The sequence below is a fragment of the Diplotaxodon limnothrissa genome, linkage group LG15, assembly GCF_057381915.1.
Source record: "Diplotaxodon limnothrissa isolate DT_005_m linkage group LG15, D_limnothrissa_male_GT1.1, whole genome shotgun sequence".
Taxonomy (NCBI): domain Eukaryota; kingdom Metazoa; phylum Chordata; class Actinopteri; order Cichliformes; family Cichlidae; genus Diplotaxodon; species Diplotaxodon limnothrissa.
The window spans coordinates 44084929-44111210 of NC_140610.1; the positions used below are offsets into that span (position 1 = coordinate 44084929).

The 26282-nt window shown below is 39.6% G+C and overlaps 1 protein-coding gene across 1 annotated transcript; it reads right to left on the bottom strand.

Moving 5' to 3' along the window:
• Window positions 1-14493: 14493 nt before the first annotated feature.
• On the bottom strand, window positions 14494-24134 carry LOC146618101 (choline/ethanolamine transporter FLVCR1-like). The gene is made up of 10 exons (XM_085372648.1): window positions 23451-24134; window positions 22840-22984; window positions 21956-22096; window positions 20750-20817; window positions 18617-18720; window positions 17577-17687; window positions 17072-17177; window positions 16631-16742; window positions 16427-16494; window positions 14494-14592 (listed from the first exon to the last, which is right to left on the bottom strand). Exons 1-10 carry the CDS (start codon window positions 24132-24134, stop codon window positions 14494-14496), a joined length of 1638 nt encoding a protein of 545 aa, XP_085228774.1.
• Between the last annotated feature and the right edge of the window lie 2148 nt (window positions 24135-26282).

Consider the following 26282-nt stretch of genomic DNA (forward strand, 5'->3'; position numbering starts at 1 on the left):
AACTTGACCAACACTGATTAGGACCCAAGATGCAGGCTTCTGCTTCTGATGCAAGATTCATTTTTATGGTGAGGGTAGAAACAGCAGTGGTGATAGCATGTGCAGAACGTAGCCTGGCTAAATTAACCAGCCCAGAACACAGATTATCTTTGGGGTTCTTTTAATCTGAATGATAAAGTAAGCGCTGGAAATAAAAAGGTTGTAAAAATAAATGCATTTATTTCTTATCCAGTAACAGCTTTGTGCACTGGTAACCCACTGCTACTGCAGGTTATTTTCTCAACTTTGTCAGCATCTGTAACTCAAAGATGTCTAGCATCAATGTGTGACTGATATAAACCCATCCAGAAACAAAATCTCAGCAGTGCAAAAATAATTGTAGTGGCTTCTCCTGCTGAAAGACAGAGCCAAGATTAAACAGTTAACAAAGGTACATTTTCCCTCTTACCCACGGAGATATTATAATACAAGTGTGAACTCAAATACATACAGTGCATTAATCCAGTAGAAAAACGGAATACAGATCCCTCTGAGATGAATGGTTGAAGTCGGTTGCAGACACTTCTGGTGCTTTAACTGTTCCACACTTTGCGTTTCAAACAGATCACGCAGCGAAAAACCGTCGTGATTACATTGTGGGCATTGCACACCCACATTACACCAATGCAAGCTAGCACTTCCGTGAATGTCTCTGTAGATCCCCATCATCATCTCTTGCGCTCTCAGAGGTACCCCAAAAGAAACAGCGCCATCCAGTGGCATGTCCCATAATACTGACCTTCCACCTGGCTACACTAAGATAACCTAAACTGGAAAAACTAACAAAAACATACCAGAAACCTTTAAACAGAGACGCAGGGAGACTTGGGGAAACAACACAGACGAACCAGCAATGAGCACAAGATGACACACACTGAATACACAGACGGGAACATGAGGGAATGAGGAACAGGTGGCAACACAGCTAGAACTGATTGGGCACAAAGAGACAAGGAAGCAAAGCAGAATGCACTAACGTAAGACACAGACTTTCAAAGTAAAACAGGAAATACACAGAGAGGCAGACTGGAGGGGGAGAGAGAACACTGAGGAGCACGAGGGAGAGCACAGACATGATGGGTTGGGGAAACATGGAATAAAACACAAGGAGGGAAAATAAGGCACCAGAACTCCAATACACAGAGGGAGACACAGGGGGTAAAGACACAAGGGGAAATCCAATCAACAAAACGGAAAAACAAAGAATAACTCCTTAGAATGACAAATGATCTTAGCATGATACAGAAACGCAACAAAACTGAGAGTGCTAGGTCAAAATGACCCAGGACCCCAACATACTCATTGCCATTCATTTACCATGTTACCTGAAGTGTTTCACCCACAAGGTCAATCTTATGTCACAGTAGATGCTAAATCAGCTATGGGGACAGTGCGGTGTATAACTGGCTTTTCAATAGAAGCCCAGGGGCAAGTAAAACAAACAAAAGAAAAAACAGGTCTTGGTTAATTTAACCTGGTAGAGTTTCTAAAAGTCTGTAAAATACATGCCACAAAAGAAGGACAAGAAGGCCAAATTATACATACTTACTCCTTGTATAGCCCCTTTTTATCTTTTGTCTGACAGAAAACGTCTTCATTTATACCTTTATAAGCTTTCTTCCGATTGGCTGCTCCTCATCAACACATGTACCAAAAGTTGAACGAACAACTGTTGTCACATCCAGAGCTGTGTGCCTGAGGTGAGCTTTGCACATACTCATTATTTCAAACTCTGGGCTGCAATTAAATACATATACAGGATAAGACACAAGGAAAGGCAAAATATGCTGAGAACTCTGTTATTCTCTGTATTAAATTAGATTAAAGTTCTTCCCTGGAAATGCAATACGCCAAACGCATGCATATGCATTTGATAAATTTAATTAATAAATTATCTAAAAAGAAGAGAAAAAAAACACACTAGTGGCACTATAGGTCAGAGCAATGCTTCAGTGATCCTTTGGGATTACTGGTGTTATGTGGGCCACTGATTTATTCATCATCCTTTTATTGTCTTCTTGTCATCTCATTAACCAGCTCTGTTGGTCGCAGAATACTCGTCCACGTATATAAAGCCAGAGAAGTCAGAGCGTGGAAGTTTGCAGCTGACATCTTGTTCCCTTTCTCTTCCTCCCTCACCACGGGTATTACCTTTTTGTTTTATTTGTGTATTTTAATTACAAGTTAATCACAATCTAGTTTTGGTTTTTTTTCCATTAGTTTAGCTAGAAACCTGATTTTGTTGACTGTCTCCCTCCTGTCTCTTTTGGCCCTTTGGGCCATGAATTTAGCAGCTATAACAGTTGTTTAACTCATTCACTGCCAGCCATTGGCAGTGAATGAGTTAAACCCATTGACTCATTCACTGCAATTGACGGCTATAGACGTCAATGGCAGTGAATGAGTTAATAGACTCTTTTTTTAGAAGAAAAAAAACGTGTGAATGGTTGTCTGTCTCTCTGTGTTAGCCCTGTGACAGACTGGTGACCTCTCTAGAGTATACCCGGCCTCTTGCCCTATTGCAGCTGGCACAGGCTTCTGGTGCCCCTGTGACCCTGAATTGGATGAGCAGAAGAGAATAGATGGAATTCTGAACGTTTAAATCTGATCTATTTAAAAAGTTAAAGGTTATTCTTAGTAATAAATGGCCTTCAAATAGACTGTTTAGTTCAGCAGTGTAGTTTGCAGCAAATTAAGTCCAAGGAAAAAATGCAGGTTCTGCCTTACATGTATGTCATTTAAGCTTGTTGGAGTGAAAATGCTTTAATGACACAAAAAGCATCTGACTATATTTTATTTGTGTTATTGGTGGAAAAAACGATTTAGCTGGCCAATGATGTGTTTACGTTTTTAAAAGTTTTTTTTTTTTTTAAGTTATTTAAAATTTGACTTGCACCTAGTTTTACTCAAATTAGAGACACATGGTTTTTCAGTGACCATGTGTGCATATGTGTTGATCACTTGTCAACACATATGCACAAGCAGGATCCTGAGGTCTTAACTCTGAGATGGAAATTTCAGAAAGTTTGGTTTCAGAAAAGCTGATCAGGGCATAATTAATGAAAAAAGACTTCCAATATCACTGTTCACCATGAAAAAGGAGCATAAAAAGCACCAAGCCCCCATTTTTTTATCCAGTTGACTGTAGAATACAAATACATATCTCACTGTGAGCAACAAAAATTGCCCTAAAAAAGCAGAGGGAGAAAATTATCCACTTCATTTACCAACCTCATTTTAACATCGGCTACGGGTAAACTCTTCCACATTGTAAACATTTAAAATTTTACTGTGAAGCACAGCAGAAGATGAAGCATTTTCCACTAGATTATTTAATTTTTCTAGAAGTTACACATTGTACAGTGTGTTTCAGTCTTGTTCAGTATCCAAAGGTTTCATGATGTATTTGTGCAGGAACTGAGAAGCCACAAAGCACAAGAAAGAGAAAGTAAACATGATCTTTCTGAAGAATACAAATTATTTATAAAATGATAAAGAACTAAAAAGAATTATGATGACTCTTTGTTCCTGGTGAGATAAAGTTGGTGCTCTGAGCTCAGCACTGCTTTTCAGGGTCACCAAAATCAGCACGTTCACCATCAACCTGTTAAGTAGGGGAGACCGGGGATAGTTGTAACGTGGGTCAGTTGTAACACTTCCAATTTCTCCAATCAGGGCTAAGTTTCAAATGATGTGACTCATCCTGTGCATGCCCAACTCAGTTCTGCTATCACATGTGAAAAATCAGCACATTTTGTCAAACACAGACAATTTAACACGAAAAAAAGTAATTTGTATGCCAAAAAGTAAGTTTTTCTACTTTATTTCAATGTTTAATAGCATTATCTGCTTTGCAGTTAAACTCATCAAACTTAAATTATGTTATTTGTATGTCTATGGGGATATATTCTGTGTAGGTCTTTAGTGCTAATGTTTTAGCCGTTGGCTGTAATGTTAGCTAGTTCATGGCTATAGGAGTCTGGGTCAGTTGTAACAGCAACAGTCTGGGTTAGTTGTAACAATAACGCAGATGTTAAAACTTACCACACTATTACTTTAACTTATATTAAACAAGTTGGGGCAACGACATCAGCAGAGAGAGGTTCACTGGTCGCTTTTGTATATGCGGTTAATGCCATTGGCAACACAATTCCTCCACTGTTTGTGTTCCCACACATACCTTATGCAGACCACTGTGTCAGAGATGGACCAGTAGGAAGTACTGGTAGTGGAAATAAATCAGGATGGGTGCAAGAAACAGATTTCCTCATCTTTCTGAAGCACTTTGCAAACCACACCAAGGTAAGCCATGATAAAAAGTAATGGAATTGCGATGCTGGTGAACAACTAAGTGCATTCATGTGTTGAATAAACAAAGATTACATGTTAATATTTTGTCAGTACCCTTATTTCATTGTGTTACATTTCACCCCAGGATATGTTACAACTAACCCAGACTATGGGGTTAATTGTAACATTTCACTCTTTGTGTTTGAGGCCATACCATGCAATGGGTAATTGTGCTGCAGAGAAAATAGCTGCACTATTTAATAGCCGAGACATGTAAATACTTTGCATTACATTTTGAATCCACTACCATAAAAGAGCTCCAATTTACAGACAGAAATGTCAAAAATGTTACAACTATCCCCGGTCTCCCCTACAACGCAAGTAAATCTTCAAAAACAGGTGGTGTATTAGATATTACAGACACATAAAAAATAATGCCTGTGTTGTTAATTTAGACGGTTGCTATGTTTGAACTGATATGCTTTGCTTGTTTTGTGCAAACATGATGATATTCTTTGGTTTGTTCAGGTGCCACTTTATAAACCTAAACTGTGCTGCCATATTCTTTTAAGAGACAAGAGGCTTTCTCTCCTGGCAGAACCTCCAGTGAAAGCTGTGCTTTTTCATGTTTGCTTATGCAGTTTTGTTTCATTTTTGTTAAATAAAAATGACACAGTATCAATGGCATATGTTGCTGTTCATCTGAGGTTGCACTTATCTAACTTGAAGGCCCTTTAAAGACCAGATTAGTATGCTGCTACAGTCAGTCATGTAAATGTGCTGCAGTACTGAATGATGCCACAAGGTGGTGCCTCCTCCTTATAGCAAATCCTGCAATAAGACAGGTTTGCATGTCTTTCCTGTACTAACTCATGAGAGTGTTCCTGTAACAGCAAAACTGTGAAATAAAGTCCTAGTTTCATCCAGTATTATGTTTATAGGTTTTCAAAAACTACCAAATTGTTCAAGAGGCACTTTAGATGACTCATACTGCTAACTGCTAACTTAAACTGTAAGCGTTAGCTACATTTTTAAATCAAAAAACCTACATATTTCAAGCTTCAACTCACTTTGGTGTTTTCAAGCTTTTAAAGTAGCTGGAAAAAGTAACAGAACAGCAATTAAACTGAAACGTCTGATTATTTTTGATCAGCGAACCTTATATGATGCAAATGCTGAAATAAATGCTTGATATAGGTAAAAAACATCCAAATCAAAAGGAAAGCCTTCCAAATTGATCCTGTGCTTGAAATTCTGCAGTAAAACTTATATCCTGCAGCTCTGTTAGCATTTAAATTGTCTAACCTCTGTTTCTCATAAGAGCAATGATAGCAATTATTAGGATCAGTCCTGCAATACAAAGGGCCAACATGATGTAGCTCAGAGGACACGGATCTGTGGAATCTGTGAAAAACACACGAAGGAAAATATTAATTCCTAAATTTCTTAAATTTCCTTCTTGTAACCTTATAGTCAATGTCCAGCAACATCAATGTTTTGAACATTTAGAAGCTACAGTAACAAACCAAAGCTATATGTCAAAATCAATCTGTTCTTTATCCTACCTGTGAAGACAGGTGTGTACTGAGCTTCTATCTTCACGCTGTTTTCCTTAAAAAACTGGCAGGTGTATGTTTTTCTGTGGCCTCGCTGATGTTTCACGGTCAGAAGTGAAACACACGTCCGTCCAGTGTTCGTGACACCTCTGTCAAGCAGCATCTTTCCCGTCTCGTCCAGCCAGAGGATGCTGTTCTCTTCACAAGGATGGAGGTCAGAGTATCTGAACAGAGCGCACTTTAATGTGAAGTCTCCATCCCCATTTAGTGTCTGAGATGCTGAAACTGAGAGAAATAGGTGATAAACAAAGTAAATGTAATTAGGTCATCACAACTGCTCCCACATCTCAAACTAATTCTAATGTTTAACAGCTTTATGCACATTTCATTGGATTCATCAGTGAGACTTTATTCTTAAGTTGTTGTTTCTAAGGACAGCATGAATCTGAAGTGTTAAAATCACTCAAACAAAAGCCTTTAATACATTTCATCATCCGTGTTTAGTCAAAACATTGTTTTTTTAGTTTGCTACTTTCCAGTTACTGCATGCTAAAAGTCTTCAATCCATCCAGTTTATTCCACTTTAGGGTCATGGGGACTAAAGCCCATACAATTTTTAATACACTTCAATGTATGCAGCTTCTAACTCTAAATGTTAAACGCTCCACGGCCCATCCCGAGGAAATATTGGACAAATATTGGACAAAGGCTGTTGATTATGGAGCGGCCAGGCTGGAGAAAAAGAGGAAGACCGCAGAGAAGATTCATGGATAGGTGGACATGCAGATTGCTGGTATGACAGAGGAGGATGGTAGGGAAAGGGTGAGGCAGATGATTCACTGAGGCAACCCAATTAAGGAATTAAAAGAAAGAAGAAGACACAAATACATGTAGTGTGTTTTACAGCAGAGTGTAAGTACCCACTATTCAAAATATGTAGATACACAACTGTGTCCTGGTCAGTGTTCTTGCCAGGCCGACAGCAGTAACCACCAGCGTCCTCAGCAGTGATGTTCTGGATGCCCAGGTGGCATTTACTGTGCAGACTGAGCCAGGCAGCTCGGGATGAGTTCTTCTCGATGGCCCCATTGTAAACTATGGCAGCAGTCCCAGATCGATCTTTGCTGTAAAGCCAGTGAACGACGGAGCAGCTTGAGTCAAGTGGGGCTGCGTTGTCACAGGGGAGAATGGCATCATGCCCCGATTTGTAATAAAGGTAGAAGTATCTTACACCAATGCCCGCTGTGAAGAAATAAACATGTTTACCTTTCTACTCATTTCTTTTATAATTCTAATGGAATAATCCATGTAACCTATTCAACCTAATGCTTTGAAACATGTATAATAATCATAAATCAAATTATATTGTGTTCTGTATTTTCGCCATATTTTTATCATTTGGGTTATTTTTTCCTTTTAATTTTAAATGAACAGCCAAATGCCTCAAACTGAATTCTCCACACCAATAAATCATGCTCATATCCTTCTAATGATCTGTCATAATGAAACTGTTTTAAATAAAAACAATAATAATCTTCACATTTTGGCCTAGAAAATTGTTAGAGAATCACACAGACATAAATATGGAGTGTGTTTCATAGGATCAGTTTGGGAAAGAATCAGTCAGTAGGAGGTTCTTAATATCACTAGCAAATCAAGTTCGCTCAGGTCATTGTACTCACTTGTCAGGATATTTAGATACACAGTTGTAAGCAGTGCATTGTTGTCCCCAGGCCGACAGTAGTAAACACCAGAGTCCTTCAAAGTGATGCTTTTGATGCCCAGGAAGCAGTTACTGTACAGACTCAGCCTGGCGGCTTGGGCTGTTTTCTCAATGATGTTTCCATTGTGAACCACCTCTGTAGTCCAAGGTAGCTCTCGGCTGTGAAACCAGCTAACGATGGAGCATGTTGAATCCAAAGGGGGTGCGTTGTCACAGGGGAGAATGGCATCATCTCCAAGTCGGTAATTAAGAGTGATGTATGCTTGAATGCTTGATGTACTGATGCATACTGCAAAGAAAAAAGATGTGTTTATTCTAGTCTACCCAATTATCAAGATGAGGAAGGCACCATGACTCAATAGTAACGGGACAAAGGAACATAATTTAAAATATATTTTTAACAGTTTCATGAAAGAATTTTGCAGACAGTGACTGGAAAACATGGACATGGACATTGTGGGTCTCCGCATTCACTTTTGAATTTAATAACTTGAAAATATGCTCTTTTGTGGCTCTTGGGTTTTGAAGAATACTACATTTCTTTGATTTGAGAAACTCTGGGGTTTCCTAAACTTGCACTGAGTCTTATATTTAAGAAAATACGAAAATAAAATACAAATGAATTCATCGGTGTTGGAGTACAGAGCCATAAGTACTAACTTTTTTGTGTCTTTTTCTAAAAAATTGTGAACGAACTGTATTTCTCTCTTAACCTCCTAGAACCTGGCGTCCACATATGTGGACATCACTATTTGGGTTATTTAGACCAAAATACTCAATTTTGCTCTACAAGGGCCTGATATCCACTTACAAGGACATTATACTGCTACTGTTCTATTGAAATTTTTATCCTCATATGTGGCTCTCATTTTTCTTAGAAAAAAAAAAATCTGGTAATTCTTGTTTTTACATTCATCGGGTCCCAATCAGCCCAAATATCAAAGAGAAATTAAAAAGCATGCCGTGGAAGAGTTCGGGTCTTAGGAAGTTAAAACAACGTTTAAAAGATCAAAGCTTTGAGTTTTTCTAATAGTTTTTCTTCCTTCAGCTGCTTTATATTCAACTGGAATGAACAGTCAGTGAAAGAATATGCACTGTAAGATCCAGGGTAAGATCCCTAGTGCACTTTATGCTTTGGGTCAAGTGATCTATGATATCTAAAAACCCTTTACATTCTATTGTCAACCGAATTCAATGGAATTCTTCTAATTATGATCCAAAACCTAAAAATATACTTTACATGTTGGTATTTCTTTTTTTCCACATGGCAACAACAATCAATTAAAATGTATATATTTCATCGCAACATAGATAACAGAACCAAGAAAAGAAAATCGGAATAATTACCTTCAAACGGAAGCATAAAAATCAGGATTATTACAGGTTCTTGCATCTCGCAGGCTCGAAATGGGCTTCCTGGTACACAAGTGATAGTGTTTCCTGTTGATGGTTGTATTTATGAGTAAAGAATTGTGTAACAGCACCAACTCATCAGCCAAAAATAGGTTGAAAGGGCATGTTATAAGACCACTGACATTGGTCACTTTGGAGTTTTTGAATGCGTTTCCTGTCTTGGTTTGACTTTTATACCTTTCTTGGTAAGTACTGATACTGCAAGCCACATTCACCAATACATAAACCAACACCCTCTTTGGAAAATGTACACACATACACAAGGATAGTCCTTCCCAGCTATCGTAGGATGGGGGCCAGGACAGGTCGCCACTCTGACGCAGGGCTATCACAGAGACAGACAACTATTCACGCCTATGACCTTTTTAAGATCCCCAATTAGCCAAGTACCCAGAGAGAACCCACACAAACATGAGGAGAACAAGTAAACTGCACACAGAAACCAGTGCTAACCACTGCACCACTGTGCTGTTATATGCACCTAATTCTTATTTATTAAAGTCATTAAAGGCTTACATACTACAATCATGGCATCCTGGAAAGAGAGCAGTTCAAAGAAATTGTTAAAAGTCCAGAATTAACAGGAAATTCTTGCTCAGGATGAGTTTTTATAAACTTGTGACCGCAGCTGTAACCATCTATGGTATAACACAGGTACAAAGTCACCGCCTACTGATCAGTTCTCTGGAAAACAGTGTCACAGTTCCTGGAAGAACCCTCCTACCTCAGTATGCTATTTTTATGCAGTGTCTTATAAAGTATTTGTCTTTCTCTGGTAAATATCCGTAATACATTCTTACAACCTCATACTATCAAACTGCCCACAGCTTCAAACAACAACTTTCCTCTGTCGCTCGCACGCAACTTATTTTGTCTGTTACTTTCAGTCTAACTCACTTTCAGGTAAATGAACTTATAGGTAGATCAGCTTGATTGTTCACTTCTGGGTTTACTTATTGAGTCGAGAAAAAGTCTGTAAGAACAATTATGTTACAGTAAAATGCTTTTATTGACAGTGAAGAAAAACAAGATATTTTCTTGGTGTTTCTTATTTTAAGTTTCACTTGTCTGGATAACAAGTTCTTTGAAAATAAAAGCTACTTTTGGCTACTGTGCTATTTCTTTGAAAATATTCAACAATAATTGGCATTGAGATTTACAATATACATCCTTGTTTCACGGGTAAGTGACATTATTCATATTTTTGTTACAGTCAAAACAGAATTCTCTACAAAGACCCAAAACAAGAAAAAATCCGGTAAAAGTTTTATGTACATCTCTTGTATCCATCCACAGATAAAAAAAATAGTCCTCCACATTTGCAAAAATTCAAATTTTTAACCAGTTTTCTTTATTTTTAACTTTTGGCTGACCATTTGAGAGAATACCAGTGAGCTAGGGGCTCAATGCAGTGCGATGTGCAGCAGCTTGTTTTGGTCTATTTAGCCTTTAAAGATTAAACTTGTGTGGGAGAACAAAAAGTCGCAAACTACCCTCAACTACTTGATTTTTACATGTCAGAAAACAGAAACTGTCAATCATGCAAAAGCATTAAAAACATCTGCTGCATAAAAACTGTTTCTAATGCTGATATAAAATAGCCACTAAATCCAGTGACCCAGTTAATGCAAACAGTATCCCCAAGACAAAGGAAGCATATAATGCTTTACTGATTTCACATAATTTATTTCCATGAAGAAATGTTCAAAACTGGATGTTGACAGTGTAAAATATGGCTGACAAAATATGAAATACTTTTACCCCAGAGGCTGAAGTCTTTTCAGACTACAAGGCCATGTTATTCACCACCTCATCATTGTAATTGTTAAGTGCTGTTTTCTGTAACATACTCACAGGAAAATAAATAGACTGAAAATAAATAAAATCAAATTATATTCCAGATAAAACCTTTTAGTAGTTTATAAAAATGACAAACATCAGTGAGTCAGAAAAAGTAAAAAAAACAAAACATATCTTGATTAACAAGAAGCCAGAAAACAGGAAAAATGCATAAAATAAAAGTATTTTAAAGATTCTGAGAAAAAAAGAAAGGTTTAACGGAGGATTTAACAGTTGTTTGGAGAAATACCCTACCATCTCAAAGGTAAGGGTATAAAAAAGTAAAATGTTTGAGGTTGTGGTATCAATATGTAATTGTCAATCAATATTTATTTACTTACAAATTCCAGAAAAACAAAGAGACCCTGTCAACTGACATGAATCCTCTTGGAGTGAAGAGTTGGTGAGATTGCAGCAGAAAGCAGAAAAATAAATGTTTATACCAAAAAATCTTGCACATAGGAGGAAGACAAACGCTCTCTTTCTACATCTTTTCAGTTCTTAGCTGAATTAAAAGAACACAAGAATGGACAGGTAAATGTCTGTGATGGTGAGCCCGATTTTTTTAAGCCCTCCTACCGATCAAGTATGAGGAGTAGCCATAACAAATTAGCCCTAAGGTTGACAAGTGCGGCACATCTACTGAAGAGGCCACCTGGTGCATATGATTTGTTGTGCTTTGTTGCATCCTATTTAGTACATTTGTAATGAGACTTACTCAATAAGTCTGTTATTTATTCTAATTTACAATTTTTAAGTAAAAATAGAATCGAAGTCTGACTTCATGCATTTCACATTATAGACCAGGACTTATGAGGTCAAAATAAGTGAAAACAAATGTGTTTCTTACAAGGTTTACGAGCTTGGACACAAACATGAAACAAGGCTACGTGTCAGCTAAGACCAAAGTATCTGCGTTTATGCAAGACTTTAAAAGGAAAAAGAAAAACTTTTATGGATACAGTAGGAATATTAAACTGAGAATATTCAGATGTCAAACTTTTGTGCTTCTCCTGTCCACTCTGCTTTCCTCGTCCCACAAACGGCAGCTCGACCAGCCATGACATGCATAACGGATAGAGTTAAAACTGAAATCATGTATTTCAGAAAAAGGCCTAAAGTTGTGCCTGTGTTTAAAATTGTGCGCTGAACTGTGCGCTACATTCTGTTTGGTCCAAATTTGGAAAACACTGCAGCACATTCCACTTGTCACATATTTATGAGTTCCACAATCTGTTTTATTGAGCGATATTACCGCCGAGTTACCATGTCATCAGCTTTCGCCTTCCCTCCAAATGATAACTAAACTATTTGCTCTTTGTGACTGCATGTGTTCACATTAGGATATGATTGTGTGCGTCTCTATAAAAAGAGCTTCTAAGATCAAGTGTTCTGATCCTACACTATCTTTGTGTGTAAACAGAAGAAAGAAGGTACAATGCTCAGGGATTATTCATTTCCTTAACTATTGAACCTTTTTGGGGGGGACGTAGCAAGTAGGTGCATTCAGTCACCATGAAATGTCACTGGAGCTTTAAATGTGTCCAGCAAAACAGCACACATCTATACACAATGCTGCGGTAAAAAGAAACTACAGTTAAACGCAATGAGGTCTTCATGGTGATTTTTAGACATCATCTAGCAAAGAAGTGCAATTCCTTGATTGGCCACTTGCCATTGGCGCAAAAAACGAGTCATTTCCCAGAGACGCCCATGTTGAAATGCCCAAATTCAGCATGACATGAAAATAACATATTTACAAGAAACAGCTGGGCGAAGCTAATTTCTCCCACCATGACAACTAAACTAGAGCTGAGTTTCTTTTTAGCTATAACCATCCATCTGGATAAAGTTAAAGGCTTAAAGTGAGGGTGTGGCTCCTTTATTTCACAGGTGTGCCACACAGGCAAGTAACTTTCTGCCAGGCCCCTCGACTATGGAACCAGCTCTAGTTTGGATTTGGGAGACAGACACTATCTCTACTTTTAAGATTAGGTTTAAAACTCTCCTTTTTGCTAAAGCATATAGTTAGGACTGGACCAGGTGACCCTGAATCCTTACTTACTTATGCTAAAATAGGCATAGGCTACTGGGGGATTCCCATGATGCATTGAGTGTTTTTTCTTCAGTCACCTTTCTCACTCACTATGTGTTAATAGACTTCTCTGCATTATACTAGTCATCATACTAGTTATTAATCTCTGGCTCGCTTCCACAACATGCTTTTTACCCTGTCTTCCTTCTCTCTCCCCAACCAGCCGCAGCAGATGGCCCCGCCCCTCCTGAGCTTGGTTCTGCTGGAGGTTTCTTCCTGTTAAAAGCAAGTTTTTCCTTCCCACTATCGCCAAAGTGCTTGCTCATAGAGGGTCATATGATTGTTGGGTTTCGCTTTGTATGTATAAATTTAGGGTCTACCTCATAATATAAAGCGCCTTGAGGCGACTGTTGTTGTGATTTAGCGCTGTATAAATAAAATGTCATTGAACTGAATCTTTTAAACCAACTTCCCTAAATTGACGTCTCCATTGTGCCGATGCTTTGTGAAAGACTTTTAATGGCTGTCTGTGTGGAAAAGCCCATCCAAGCTGTCCGTGAAACTTAAATATTCATTATTATTTTCATAATTTGAAGTCTTTTACTTGGAACTATTTAGGATCAGTGTTTGTGGACCTGTGCACTTTATGGATGCAGTTTGCTAACGAAAGTTAGCTGAGCCCTAGCTAGCACCCCACCCTCTCATCTAAATATGGTCACTTCTGACTCCAAAAGAAACACGGCATGGAAGCTTCCAAATTGCTAATGCTGAGGTTTCAAACTGTGGGTTGGTGATGTCACAGTGCCTACATCCATCCTTTATACACAGTCAATTCATGCTGCTTTATAGAAAACAGTAAACATGTTCCGTATTCTTTGCTGAAGCAGGTTTGAAACAGATTCCAGGAGTTAATCTGAGTCAAAGGACCTTTTGATTACTGCCATGTAAAAAAATTTAATAGATATTTACAGTGAGATTCACATCTAGAGTAGAGCTTCAAAGAATAATTCAAGTAAACTCAGGAAATGGTGGCCTAACATCTGTGGCAGTATAAAACTGAACAAGATTGCTCTGCTCGCTTTCTCTTGCATCATGTGGTGAATGTTTAAATAATGTGGAACTGCTATTGAGAGGGGGGGGGGGGAGACTATGTGCTTTGCCCCATTAAAGAGTTTATTTACAGGAACCAGTGTCACAGTCGTCTGGGACTGGCGGGGGGGGGGGGGGGGGTTCCAGCCAGTTTTCCTTCACTAACCAGCTAAGAGTGCCAGCCTTTACCTACAGCCAAGTAAAGTGCAATGGAGTGTCTTCTGCATGTCAGTGTACAACAATCTTTCCAGGAGCTTTGAAAGGAGTCAGGCAGCTTGGTTACAACATTAACTAATCCCATCCATGAGACACCTGTCCTAAATCACCTGTAGATTGTGGCTGTCTTTAATTAGACCTGGCTCACGCCCGGCGCCTTCAACTTTCCAAGTTTTAAGGAGGAGATTTTTGGCAACAAAAAGCAGGTACTGCTGTAGGTATTTGATGCCAACTTGTTTCCCACGGGAGCAGGGAGATAGTCTCACTTGTTTGTGATTGTGTGACTTGGCAGGTCACAGTGAGGTTTCACGAGAGAAGCTGACTGAGGGCTCCATCTTGTCTCCATTGGATTTCTTTTCTGAAGGGCAGTCTCCAGGACAATCAGTAGTAAGCTGGGACACAAACAAGAAATCAAAATGAACTGTAATGTAATTAATCAGACTTGATGCACACATCTCTTTTTGGGCTTTTTCTAGTAACTGCCAAATAACCCACAAAAGAACAACTCCTGTGACTCTTGTAACTATAAGATATTTCTGTCATGATCCTGGGTCTGCTGACCCAGCGTTTTGTGTTTAGTTTATGTAGCCTTCAGGTTTCCTAAGTTCATCATAATCATGCCTAGGTGTTTCTAGTTATTTTCCCCTCGTGTTTCCACTATGTTAAGTCTCCCCTGCTTTTCATGTATTTCATGTCTGTGGCTTATGTTGTCAGTTCAGGTTGTCATGTCTATATCTCACTGTGTTTCCTGTTTTATTGTGAAGAGGTCTGGTGTGTCTGTGTTCATCATGTTCAGTTACTCTCCCCCTGTGACGTAATTATGTTTATGTGTCAGCTGGGTTCCCATGTGTTGCCACTTCCCTCATTATCCTCCTGTGTCCATTTAGTCTGTGTGTTCTCAGTCATTCTTTGTCAGGTCGTCCGTTGTACTGCTCCGTTGTTTCCTATGTCTCCGCTCCAGGTATCCCTGTCAGTTTGTTATGTTTAGAGTTTTGTATGTTTCGTTTTAGTTCACCCAGTTTAGGTCATTGTTTAGTTTTCATCGATTCCCTATTATTTTGTACCCTCATTTCTTGCCTTAATAAACGGCTTGTTTTGTTATTCACATCTCATTTTGGTCTGCGCTTGAGTCCTTCCCTGCAACATACGGTCTGCCCTAGCCAGACCGTGACAATTTCCTTATTTACATCTCTTCTCATGGTTTTAGGTTTTTCTGAGCTGTGGATTTCAGAAATGTGGCAATTCAGGGTTTTATCCAAATCCAGCATTACTCTTTATGTAATTTATTATCTACTATTTGTAGATTTTGTGTGATTAAATCTCTGTTCTGATTGAAGCTGGCACAGTCCTGTGCTCTATTTAGCACCTACTAAAACGTTATTCTTAACACTGCCACCAGATGGCACCAATAAAAACATGCAGGCATTACTTGTGACCCCTGAAGCAAAGGAACAGTTGGACAAATCATTTTTGCTATTTTATTTTTTGCATTTATTAAATTGTGGTAACCTCATAACCTACAAAAGATTGTGTGAACCATTTTTTTTAAAAAAAACTTCAAACGTGATAAAAGCAACGAAGGAGAGCCTGAATAAACTCGGGTCTCTAAAGGGCGCTTCAACTGTGACTCAGCAGGATGGTGGGAAGGTGGTCTATCAACTGAATGGAGAGTCCTTAAACAGATTTAAAGGCCTGGCTTGTCTAAAGGGTTTTAAGCAAAATGATTAGAAACAACCAGCTGGCAGCAAGATAATGTGCGAAAGATAGGGTTTTAAAGCCTTGTCTGCTTAGAGGACAATTTGCAAGGCTAAATGCCAGAACAGAAACAAAAAGAGACTCAATGTTCAGGGAAAGTAGAGAAAGGTTCAAGAATCTGTCACCTCTGAAGGTCACATTAAAATATCACACAAAGAGACACTCAAACTAAATACAGTCAGCTGTACAGGACACAGAAAGCCAACAACATAATGTAAAAGAGATATTTTGAAAGGTGCCTGTGAATGGTTTCCATTTACTATCAATTATTGCTACTTTTCTGCCATTACAATAAAAATATAATTTTTATTTTCTGTAAGCGTGTGAATTTACATTTGTTTGTTTCCGGATAAAGACTCTACTTTCAAGAGGCAAAGAACTTTATTAGGTTACATTTTATAATACTAATATTTTATTTTACTGTTTAGCTAAACTGTTTAATCTAGTTGAAACATTCCTGGAAGGACTTACCGCTTTCAGGTGATTGCTGTCTGCTCCCATGTTCACATTGTGTCTTTTCAGTTCTGATTTGATTAAGGCTGAAAACAAAACATCATGAAATATTAGAAATCTAATATTTCATTTAATGAACACATGAACACATAGTGACATCCATATAACCCCCCCCCCCCCCCCCCACACACACACACACACACACACACACACACTGCTTACCTGTAAGAATTATTCCCAGGAAGATCCAGGCACAGAGAAAGAGATTTCCAGACAGTGGGCCATGGTCTGTGGTCAGTTTTCCCTGAATCAGAGTGAAAATAATCCCAAATATCTGCAAGATAAGTAAACACCCACATAGCATGTTAGCAACAATTGCTAATAAAGTACATTACATCCTTAAAAAACATTCCAGTCTCTGATCACTGGCAAAGTGATAAGAAGATGTGGAAAATTTGTAGCCAAAAGGTATAAAATGAAAAATAATATTTAGCTTCTTTAAATAAATGCTTCAGATAAAAAAAATGTTTTATTATTAGAGGAATCAAAAGCTGTTTGGAGAAAGAGGTCCAATCTTATGTTTTCTTACTGCAGATGTGGCCCATAGTGCAAATAGAAGGCGCTCCTTAAGTATGAGAAAGTGTTGCACAGCTTCTGGAGTACCTGAGCAAAGGCATTGAGGAGTCCTGATGATGTTCCCTCAGACTCAGGGTAGGTGATCTCCACTCCAAACTCAAAGCCCAGTGGCAAGTAACCTGTCATGAAGAACCTGAAACACAGAAGTCACAGAAACGAGGTTTAGAGTCAAAACAAAATCCAATGACCTGATCTACATAATGTGCAAGAATATGTATTTTCATTTGGTATTTACATGTAAACATCGGCACTGTATCTCCCTAGGGGTGGGGTGTGTTTCAACAAAAAACACTGAAAGATGTGTGGCCTGCAAACAAGCTAATTTAACGTACTAGCATCAGCAACAGAGCCTGCAAAATGAAAAGCAGCTAATCAGTTTGTAACTGAGATCTGTATACTCAGTTTAAAAGGAAGGTAAAGCCTGTTCTCTGTTGGTTTGTTTGTTGTTGTTATTAAATAATATAACTATAACACTAAATATATTCTATGTATATATATTTCTTTAATGCTTCTTAAGAACAGCTGGACCTACCCCAGGACTCCAGCAGTGACAAAGACCAAGTGGATGTTTTTGAGGTCCAGAGTGAAGGTGAAGACCAACATGCCCACAAACGACAGGATGTACACGATCAGTGTGGTGATCCTGTGAAAAAGCAACAGCGCGAACATGAGAGCCCCCGTACTCATTTGATTATGGTCACCAAGCACAAACACAGCCTTCATACTTCTCAACATATCAAACTGTTTTTTCTCCCACACAGACCAAAACAAACTGACAAAAACTATGAGAAAACATTAAAATAGAGCTTTAATTGCAGAAACTGAATCATGGCCAAAGTGGCAGGTGTTTGACTGCTTTAATTTACTGTACCTGCCCTCCTGGCTGAGGGATTACCACTCTTTGTGTCAGACATATGAAACAACTCTGATATCCCTCTATATGATCAAAAGTATGCAGCCTTTTCTTAGCTGTCATGAAGGGGAATCTTACTGCTACAGTTCACAATAATATTTTAGTAATGTTATGTCAGCTCTCTGGGGAGGGTTTTTTCCTGTCTCAACCTTAAAATGCTTCCTCCGTTGGTTCAGAGCCTGTTCTCAAACACATTCAAAAGTGCTGAATGTGAAATAGACCTTATAATTCAAGCAAATGCTGCTGTGGCAGTGTCCAGTGAGCAGAGGAGGCTGCCATAGCATGCCATAGCATGCCATAGCAGTTATTATACACTGCAGTGTATAATAACCGCTGAAAAAACGCTTTTCACTTTTCAGCAATATGTCTCAGTTTTTCTTAAATCAATCAACCTTTTGTAATATCCCTCAGAAACACACTGGCACAGCTCCTTGGTTTAACAGTCTTACTTCAGTGTCCTTTGGCAGATCAAAGGTAATGTCTTTGTTATTAGGAAGTCTTTCTGCCTTTAATGGATCACCGTTCTTAAAGATGTGCAAAATACACTAATATTTCTGCCATCCAGAAACCATCCTGCAGGCTGATGGGTCATATTTTTGACACCAGCCTATAACATAAACTATATCTATAGCTTGTGTAAGTGTGTAAGTGTCGCTTACTTGTACAACTTTGTGCGGTCCAGCCAAAGGCCACAGAGGATAGATCCAACCATCCCAGCAACAACCAAAGTCAAACCGATTCTACCAGCATTCAACTCCTGGTTCTGAGGAGAGGAGAGGAGAGGAGAGGAGAGGAGAGGAGAGAAGAGGAGAGGAGAGGTTACAAGAGCCACAGTGCAGACAGCTGATTCAAAGGCATTAGCCTCCGTTTAAACTGAGCATACAGTATCTCAGTTGCAGGTGGAGATTAAAAAAAAGTCACATGTTTTGTCAGTATGATGGCTGTTAATTGGAGGCTGGGGGGAGGGGGGTCAGAGGTTTAAAATGCTTCTGGTGGGAGAGGGCTGCAAAGTCATCTAACAGTTTAGCCAAGAGACGGAGAGTTTTTTAAGGTCATGTAAGGTTGAGGATCTGTGTGTGTGTGTGTGTGTGTGTGTGTGTGTGTGTGTGTGTGTGTGTGTGTGTGTGTGTGTGTGTGTGTGTTTGTATTGCTGAGACAAGCAGCAGCTGAATGAGCATCAGCTTTTCCATCACTCGTGTGTGTACAGTGTCTGATGGCGACAGAGAAAAAAAGACATGAGTCTTTCAAAGTGACTGAATCAGCCCGCTCTCTGTTGATTTAGCTTTGTGTGTGTGTGTGTGTGTGTGTGTGTGTGTGTGTGTGTTATGGTGGGATGCAGGCATGCATGAAAGCAGCTAATGAACTCAGAGCCATAGACAATAACCTCGTGTCTCATCGCAGCCGTCACAAGTTGCTCTGTTCTTTGCTTTCTCAATAACCTCTGTATATTTCTCCCTCTCAGCCTCTTCATCCACTCTGCAGTTTTCTAACACCTGTTTTATCTGCATTTTACATTCACCAGAGTAACATAAATGATACAAACATGGTTTACAGTGGTCGAAGTGGAGCAGCTGGTGCACATATGTGCTGACAGAGTAACAATTTTCCACTATGATGACAGTATTTTACCCACATTGCGTCCACACTCACGCTCTTTTCATCATAACCTTTAAGAACATGAGGGTCAAATCAAAGAGAAACAGTGAACTGAAGGCTTCACTTTGCCCTTTGGCTCAAAATACAGTACACACAGAACTGCAGCTGCTGATATTAAAGTGCAATATCAGATGGTTTTATGTGTAATTTAAGCGTTTTTTATGCTTAAAGAGTCTATTGAGTTCTGTGTTGTAGAGGTTGGAAATCGGTATATATATTAGACACTTGTATGCAAGGAGGAGAGATGTTTAGCTTTGTTGACTGTCACCAGTTATTGTTTGGGTTATTTTTAAAAGCATTTATGTCTCACATTCATGACTCCCCAACTTTGGTCTCTAGGTGGCTTTTACTTGTTTCTTGAAGTCTCAAAAGCATCAAAACAAAAACAGATGCATCACAGTTATTAGCCTAAGTAAAAAAGCCAGATAAACATGAATAAAGTTAGTAGGTTGTGTGGTATTACTTAACATCTTGCTATATAAGAAAACGGAGTTATCTTACCAATAAGTAAGTAAGCATGTTGATTGCAAGTTTCCAGCGCTTTTACCAAACGAAAGAGCTTCTTAACATCAAAAGTATCAGAATAAGTAAGATGGAAATTTCAAACCAGTGGGTTTCCAGAGTTATTGGGCTTGATCTTGTGCAAACATCAAAATGTCTGCACAAGATTTATTAATATGTTTATTAGTATATCAAACTAGTGAGCAATCCATTGACCAGTTTAATGACACCAGAACCAATCAACCTGATCAAAATTACAAAACTGTGAAGATCGTCATGAGCTAAGAGCTCAGAATAACGATTACTATGTTAATTATTAATAACAACCTCTTCACAATCAAATCAACTTGATTGTGATGAGTGTTTGTAGTCATGGATGTCTGCTACATTATTGTACTGTAATGTGTAACAGCGGTTAGCACTAACTGCCTCACATGCTCTGTGGGGCCTCTCTGTGTGGAGTCTGTTTGCTCTCCCTGTTCCTGCTTTGGTTTGCCTCCGGGTGCTATGGATAACTCCCAGTCCCAAAATATGCATGTTATGTTAACTGGCATTTCTAAAATGACCTCGTGATACTCATAACTTCTCCAGAGTCATCTTGCCCAGTCTCAGCTGGGACGGATGGATGATTTTACCTCATAACAGGCCATGATCATCTGGTTGAGAAGTGTTGAGACAGAGTAGAAGGAGCCAGTCATTATACCTGCAGACAGACAGCAAAGGCAAAGGTGAGCACAGTTTTGCATTTAGCTTAAAATTGAAATAATCCATGAGGATTATGACTGAGCTAGAATTGGATGTTTATAATTATAAATAATAAATAATAAGTATAATTCTGAATGTAAACACCCAAAGCAGACATTAAAATAAGAACCAAACAGTAAAAGTAGCATTAGTAGTAGTGATGTACTGTAAATTGATGTTATAGCTCTTCTTTCATTGAGCCTCTGAGACCCCAAAAAAAAGCAAAATATCAAAGTTTTTGATATTTATTTATTTTTATATAATATAAGTATTGTGGTTGAAAGAAATATGTGACAGTAAAATAAAAAAAATATTTATTTTTAGTCCTATGTAAAGGACATCTGGTCTTGCTTGACTGCAGAATGGTTTAATGTAATGATATTGTTTTCATTTTTGTGTGGGTTTCTGGTAAAATGTATTTTTATTTCATGGACATCAACAGTTAGGTGAACATGTCTGAAGACTAAAACATGATTTTAACAAAGAAGTTTTAGCTTAAACTTCGTTCTGCACACCTGATTATCACTAAGGTTGTTAGGTCATATCTCCCACTGATCATGTGTGACATGACAGAAATTCAACCTTGGTGCCACAGTGTTTGTTTAATGGAGCTTATCAAAGGTGAGACAGCGGTCAGCTGTTTTCTAAGAATGCAGAAACAGAGGTGTGCATAGAGAAGTAATTCTAGCATAAAAAGAAAGCATACCAAATGAAAGAAAATATGTGTAGCAGTACTGTGGGTAATGCTGCTATCTGGAGTAACTTTATAGTGATAAGGTTGTGACATTGTAATGATAATCTGTATAGGTGATAATGGTGGGTGAGAAGAAGTTGCTACTATTCATCATGATGATAACAGCATAGGCCGTAAGTCCGGATAACATAGGTAATGATCGTAGTATTACGCAATCTTTACTGGACTCCTGCTTCATATCATATCAAATAATTGGAGGAAATATCAGGGCTGAATATGCTGAGTGTGGCCAGGGTTTGTTTTGACTAATGGTAATGTATTAGATCTGCTGACCTGAAAGAGTCTCCAAAATGTTACCAAAAATAAAGACAAACAATGTAAAAGTCAGGTGTTTTACACTTGCCATAGGTGATGAGGAGCAGGACAAAAGCTTTATTCTTCACCAGGTTGAGGATGGACTGTTTGTAAGAGTAATCTTCAGGAGGGGAGTCTGGTAAGACAGCCTGTGCTTGACTGGGAGGGAGAGGAGGTCTGTCTTTTATGACTGTGGAAAAGGCAGAAACAGTGAAGTCATGGACCTTTTATGTGAGAAGAAAATAAATCAGAGCCTCTGTGAGCATACAAGAACCAGAAAAGTTAGGAAATTATTGATATGTGGTATCAAATGTAAATAATACACATCTGCGTACATACAGCCCACATTTTGAATTATAAACTATTTATTTAGATTATTTTTGACTCAATTCAAGTATGAGGTTAAATCAGAGATTTGTTATAGAGTCTGAGGTAGTTTCAGGAAGTCAGCTGCCAAAACCAGGAGTTCCTGAAATTACTGCAATGGAACTTTGATAATATGTCAACTCTTGATTGGCTCGTTTTAAACCAGCTGCAGTTTCAACACTGTGTGTTTACATACGGTGTCATAGATATTTAAAGACACCTACTATTAACCCCACTTTACAGAATGATGCAGAATCTTAATCTCAAACCCAATTCATGATCCTGAACTGGATGCTTAGTGTTTTTTAGAATATTTACAATAATCTTAGTCTCAAGAAGACAACCTGGCCCTTGGATGCACAAAAGCATACTTGCACACCTGTGTACCTGGAAGCAGAGGTGTGCCAGTGTTCTTTGTACCTGCAGGCCTCTGTACACATGTACACAACAGAAGTCTGAGTTTGAGCACCACTCCCTGGCAACTGAAACATTTGGCAGTACCAAGAAAACGTATGCTGCTTTGCATAATGTAAGCCAGCGTGCGACTGTGTGATATTAAATGTGTACCTATCACTGCCAGGACGAAGAGGACCGTGGAGACGGCAGCTGTACCGTAGAACATAATCATGATGTTGTGACCTGTGAGTTCAACATTATCAGGGGTGTTAGGAACCAAAACAGGAGGCAACAAGAAGCCAATGGCTGTCCCCAACTACAAATAAAAGGCACAGGAAGAGAGAGAAGAAGAGATTATTTACTTACACAAATATTACTATTGCTAAACTGAGCATATAAAGAGCTGATAATCTGGTGATGATAGTGTTGTCCATTAGTTGGCTGTGGCTAAGAAATTATTTTTCATCTACTATAGGCCTATTCTTAGGTTTTATTAGTCCTAGTATGTTCCACTGGTCCCTAGTTTTTCTAATTTCTCTATTTCTAGTAATGAAAATGTTGGAATTTAGACTGTTCGTTCGTGGGTACAATGATTTTTGGGGGGTCAATAATTGTCAGTGAGTTCTTGGCTGTTATTATTGTATTTGTTGTTCATTTGCTGTAAAAACTTTGAATGATCACTAAAATAGAATCACGTCTCTATTCCCCCCTGACTCGGTCTGCTCACTAAACTCCACACAAACCTAACCTATCAATAATCTGTGACACGCGCACGCGCTGACCTGATTTCCGAGCACTGCCGTGGCGCACGCAGTGGAAACCTCTCGGGGTCCGAACCACACCGAAGCCACGCGGGAAGGCAGGCCGAGGATGAACACCTGCGCCACGGAGCAGATGACCTGCGCGGTGACGGTGACTGCGAACAGCTGGGGGTTCACGCTCGCGCATTTCAGCCAGGCGCCGGCGCAGTTGAGGCCGGCGCCCAGCAGGGCCGTTAAGCGCAGACCCTTTCGGTCCAGCAGCCAGGTGGCGGGGAAGATGAGCGGCACGTAGGCCACCATGTAGACGATGGAGAGCCAGTCCACCTTGTCGTTGGTCACCCCGTAGTACTGCGTGAACACGTTGGTGATAATGCTGTACTGGATCCACTGGAAGGCGTTCACGAGGGAGTACAGGCTGAAAACGGCCAGCACGGCGAACCGGCGGGCGTACACCCTGGTCTCCAGCCTTTTCTCTTCCTCCTCCTCGCCTTCTCCTCCTCCTCCTCCGTTAGGTAGCATCACCTCTCTTTCATCAGGCGGAGCTTCCTTGTCCTCCTCCAGCTCCTGCGCGCGCTTTGAGATTGTCTCCCCGGCCGCTTCGTTTGGCCGTTCCTCGTCCTCTGGCTCCTTCCTGCCGACCGTGATGTCGTCAGGTGCGCCGGTACCCGCGCGCAGATGCTCCTGCACGAGCTCACCGGCGACCATGATGCGTGTTCGCAGCCTTTTGCTCTTTTTGCGCGATGCTGAGTCCAGAGATGATCGACTGAGGCGAGCTGAGCAGGAAACAGAGAGGTTTCCTCATTTGGTTACCGGTGAAAAAGAAGGCTGAGCTGCAGATGACTGAAATATGAACAACTGCTGACTACATATCCTTAAATATGAAAATACTCGAACACTCAACACTCCTTAGAAAACAATACCCGGCTTCTGTCAAACAGCGTGCTGCTCCCGGTCTGACACACTTGATTCTCTCTCTCTCTCTCTCTCCCTGTCTGGTGGTTTCAATACGTCTCTCTACCTTTTAAGCCGACTCTGACACAAAGCCTTTCGATAACGATGAGCCAATAGCAGAGCAGCATGAGCTTGTAGTAGTATCTAGTAGTGCTGCCTGTCTGGGCGTATGTGTGAATGGTAACCGTGGAAGCTCTGATGCACACGTAAAGAAAAGTCTCTGCTAGGAAGTCAAAACGAGTCAGTTTCGTCACTAAATCATCTTCTCTTTAATCTGCTTTCTAATACCAAAAAAGTAACGCGAGATCATTTAAATGTTTGTGGATGTTAGACTGTTTCTAATTTCTACCAAATTAGATGAGTGAGTTATTTTCATGTAATCTGTGCTTCTTGTGAGATCTCTCGGTACCATAGTCAGCGGCTCCTAGAAACACGGCCTTAAACTGTCAGACTCTCCCGTGGAAACAGCTCAGTTTGGGAGCAATAGACACACCCTCTACTTTTAGAGCCCTGCTTTAAACAAAGTAGAGGCTGCTTTGTTTAAAGCAGGGCTGGAGCAGGCACGCTTGACTCACCTGATATTTATGCTGTTGTATGCCCAGGGTGCTGGGAGACTTCCCATGATGCACTAAGCATTTCCTTCTTTTTCTTTTTACTCCTGCTGCTAATATGCCACTACTCTATGCGACTAATGTTTGGCCACTCTCTCGTGGATTTTATGTTTACACTGTCTACACTCCTCTTTCTTTGGTCACAACAGATGGTTGTGCCTCCCTGAGCCTATGGGAGACGTGGATAAAACAGTGTTCTTCCTCACCACAGTCGCCAAGCCCTACCTTAATGGGGATTATCAGATTGCAGGGGTTCTTCCTCTAATACTGTAAATGGTATACAAGTAAAGATGAACAGAACTGATAGAAAAAATATAAAACTAATCAGTGTTCCTTTAGTCTGTAGCTACGCTGCCTGTTCCATATACTCAAAGTAGCCTGTCCATATGCTGAGCATTATCTGCTCTAATCCTAGTGTGACCCAGTGAGACTGGATGCCGCAGCAAGTCTGATCCTACAGGTGATTCACACCTACAGTAAAATCTACACGCATCTGATCTCTTTACTGGACTTTAAAATGCAAAGCAAGCAACATTTCACAGCCCTTTCTGTGTTTCTTTTCCAATGAATGGCAGTGCAGTGTTGTTTGACTTCACTGAACAATGTGTAAATATTCAGCTTGCAATCATTTATAAATCTCCAGCTTGTAAATATCCCAGTTATTATTATTAGGTTCTTTCTCAGTGGGCTTAATCAAACTTCTGTCCACTCCGGACGTCACAACTACGTTAATTATACACAGTGGTTGGTTTTATTTATTTTGTTTTTATGCAGCTGGCTTTACAGGTTCTGCAGACTGTAGAATACCTGAGGTTGAATCTCGTACAAGGCTTGTTTTCTCATGTATCAGTGTTTTATGAAAGCCTGACAACTAAAGAATAAAACAAAACCAAAGGAAACTAAGATCACACCTCGACTAAATTTGAAATTTAATATCTGATGTGGGATTCTTACTCCACATTCTAGTAATCTCGAGGCGAGGGATGTTCTACTTTCGCTCGCACAGAGTGGCTCATCTCCCTTAATAAATTATCTTTGAGACCCCTCTTCCGGTTTCTTGTTGCCCAGGTAACTAGTGCATTCTCACAGCTTACCTTTGGATAATTTATGAAAGGAAATCTAGTCCACATTAATACTTCCTACAAAGATAAAAAGTAATGTCCGGGTATGAGGATCGGGCTCTGCTGGAGCTGAATCAGAGCAGGGAGACGTGGTGTCAGGTGGAGATGAACCCCCGGCAGGGCTGGGAGAGATCACAGAGGAGACATTACCGGAGTCACTTGAAGTCCAG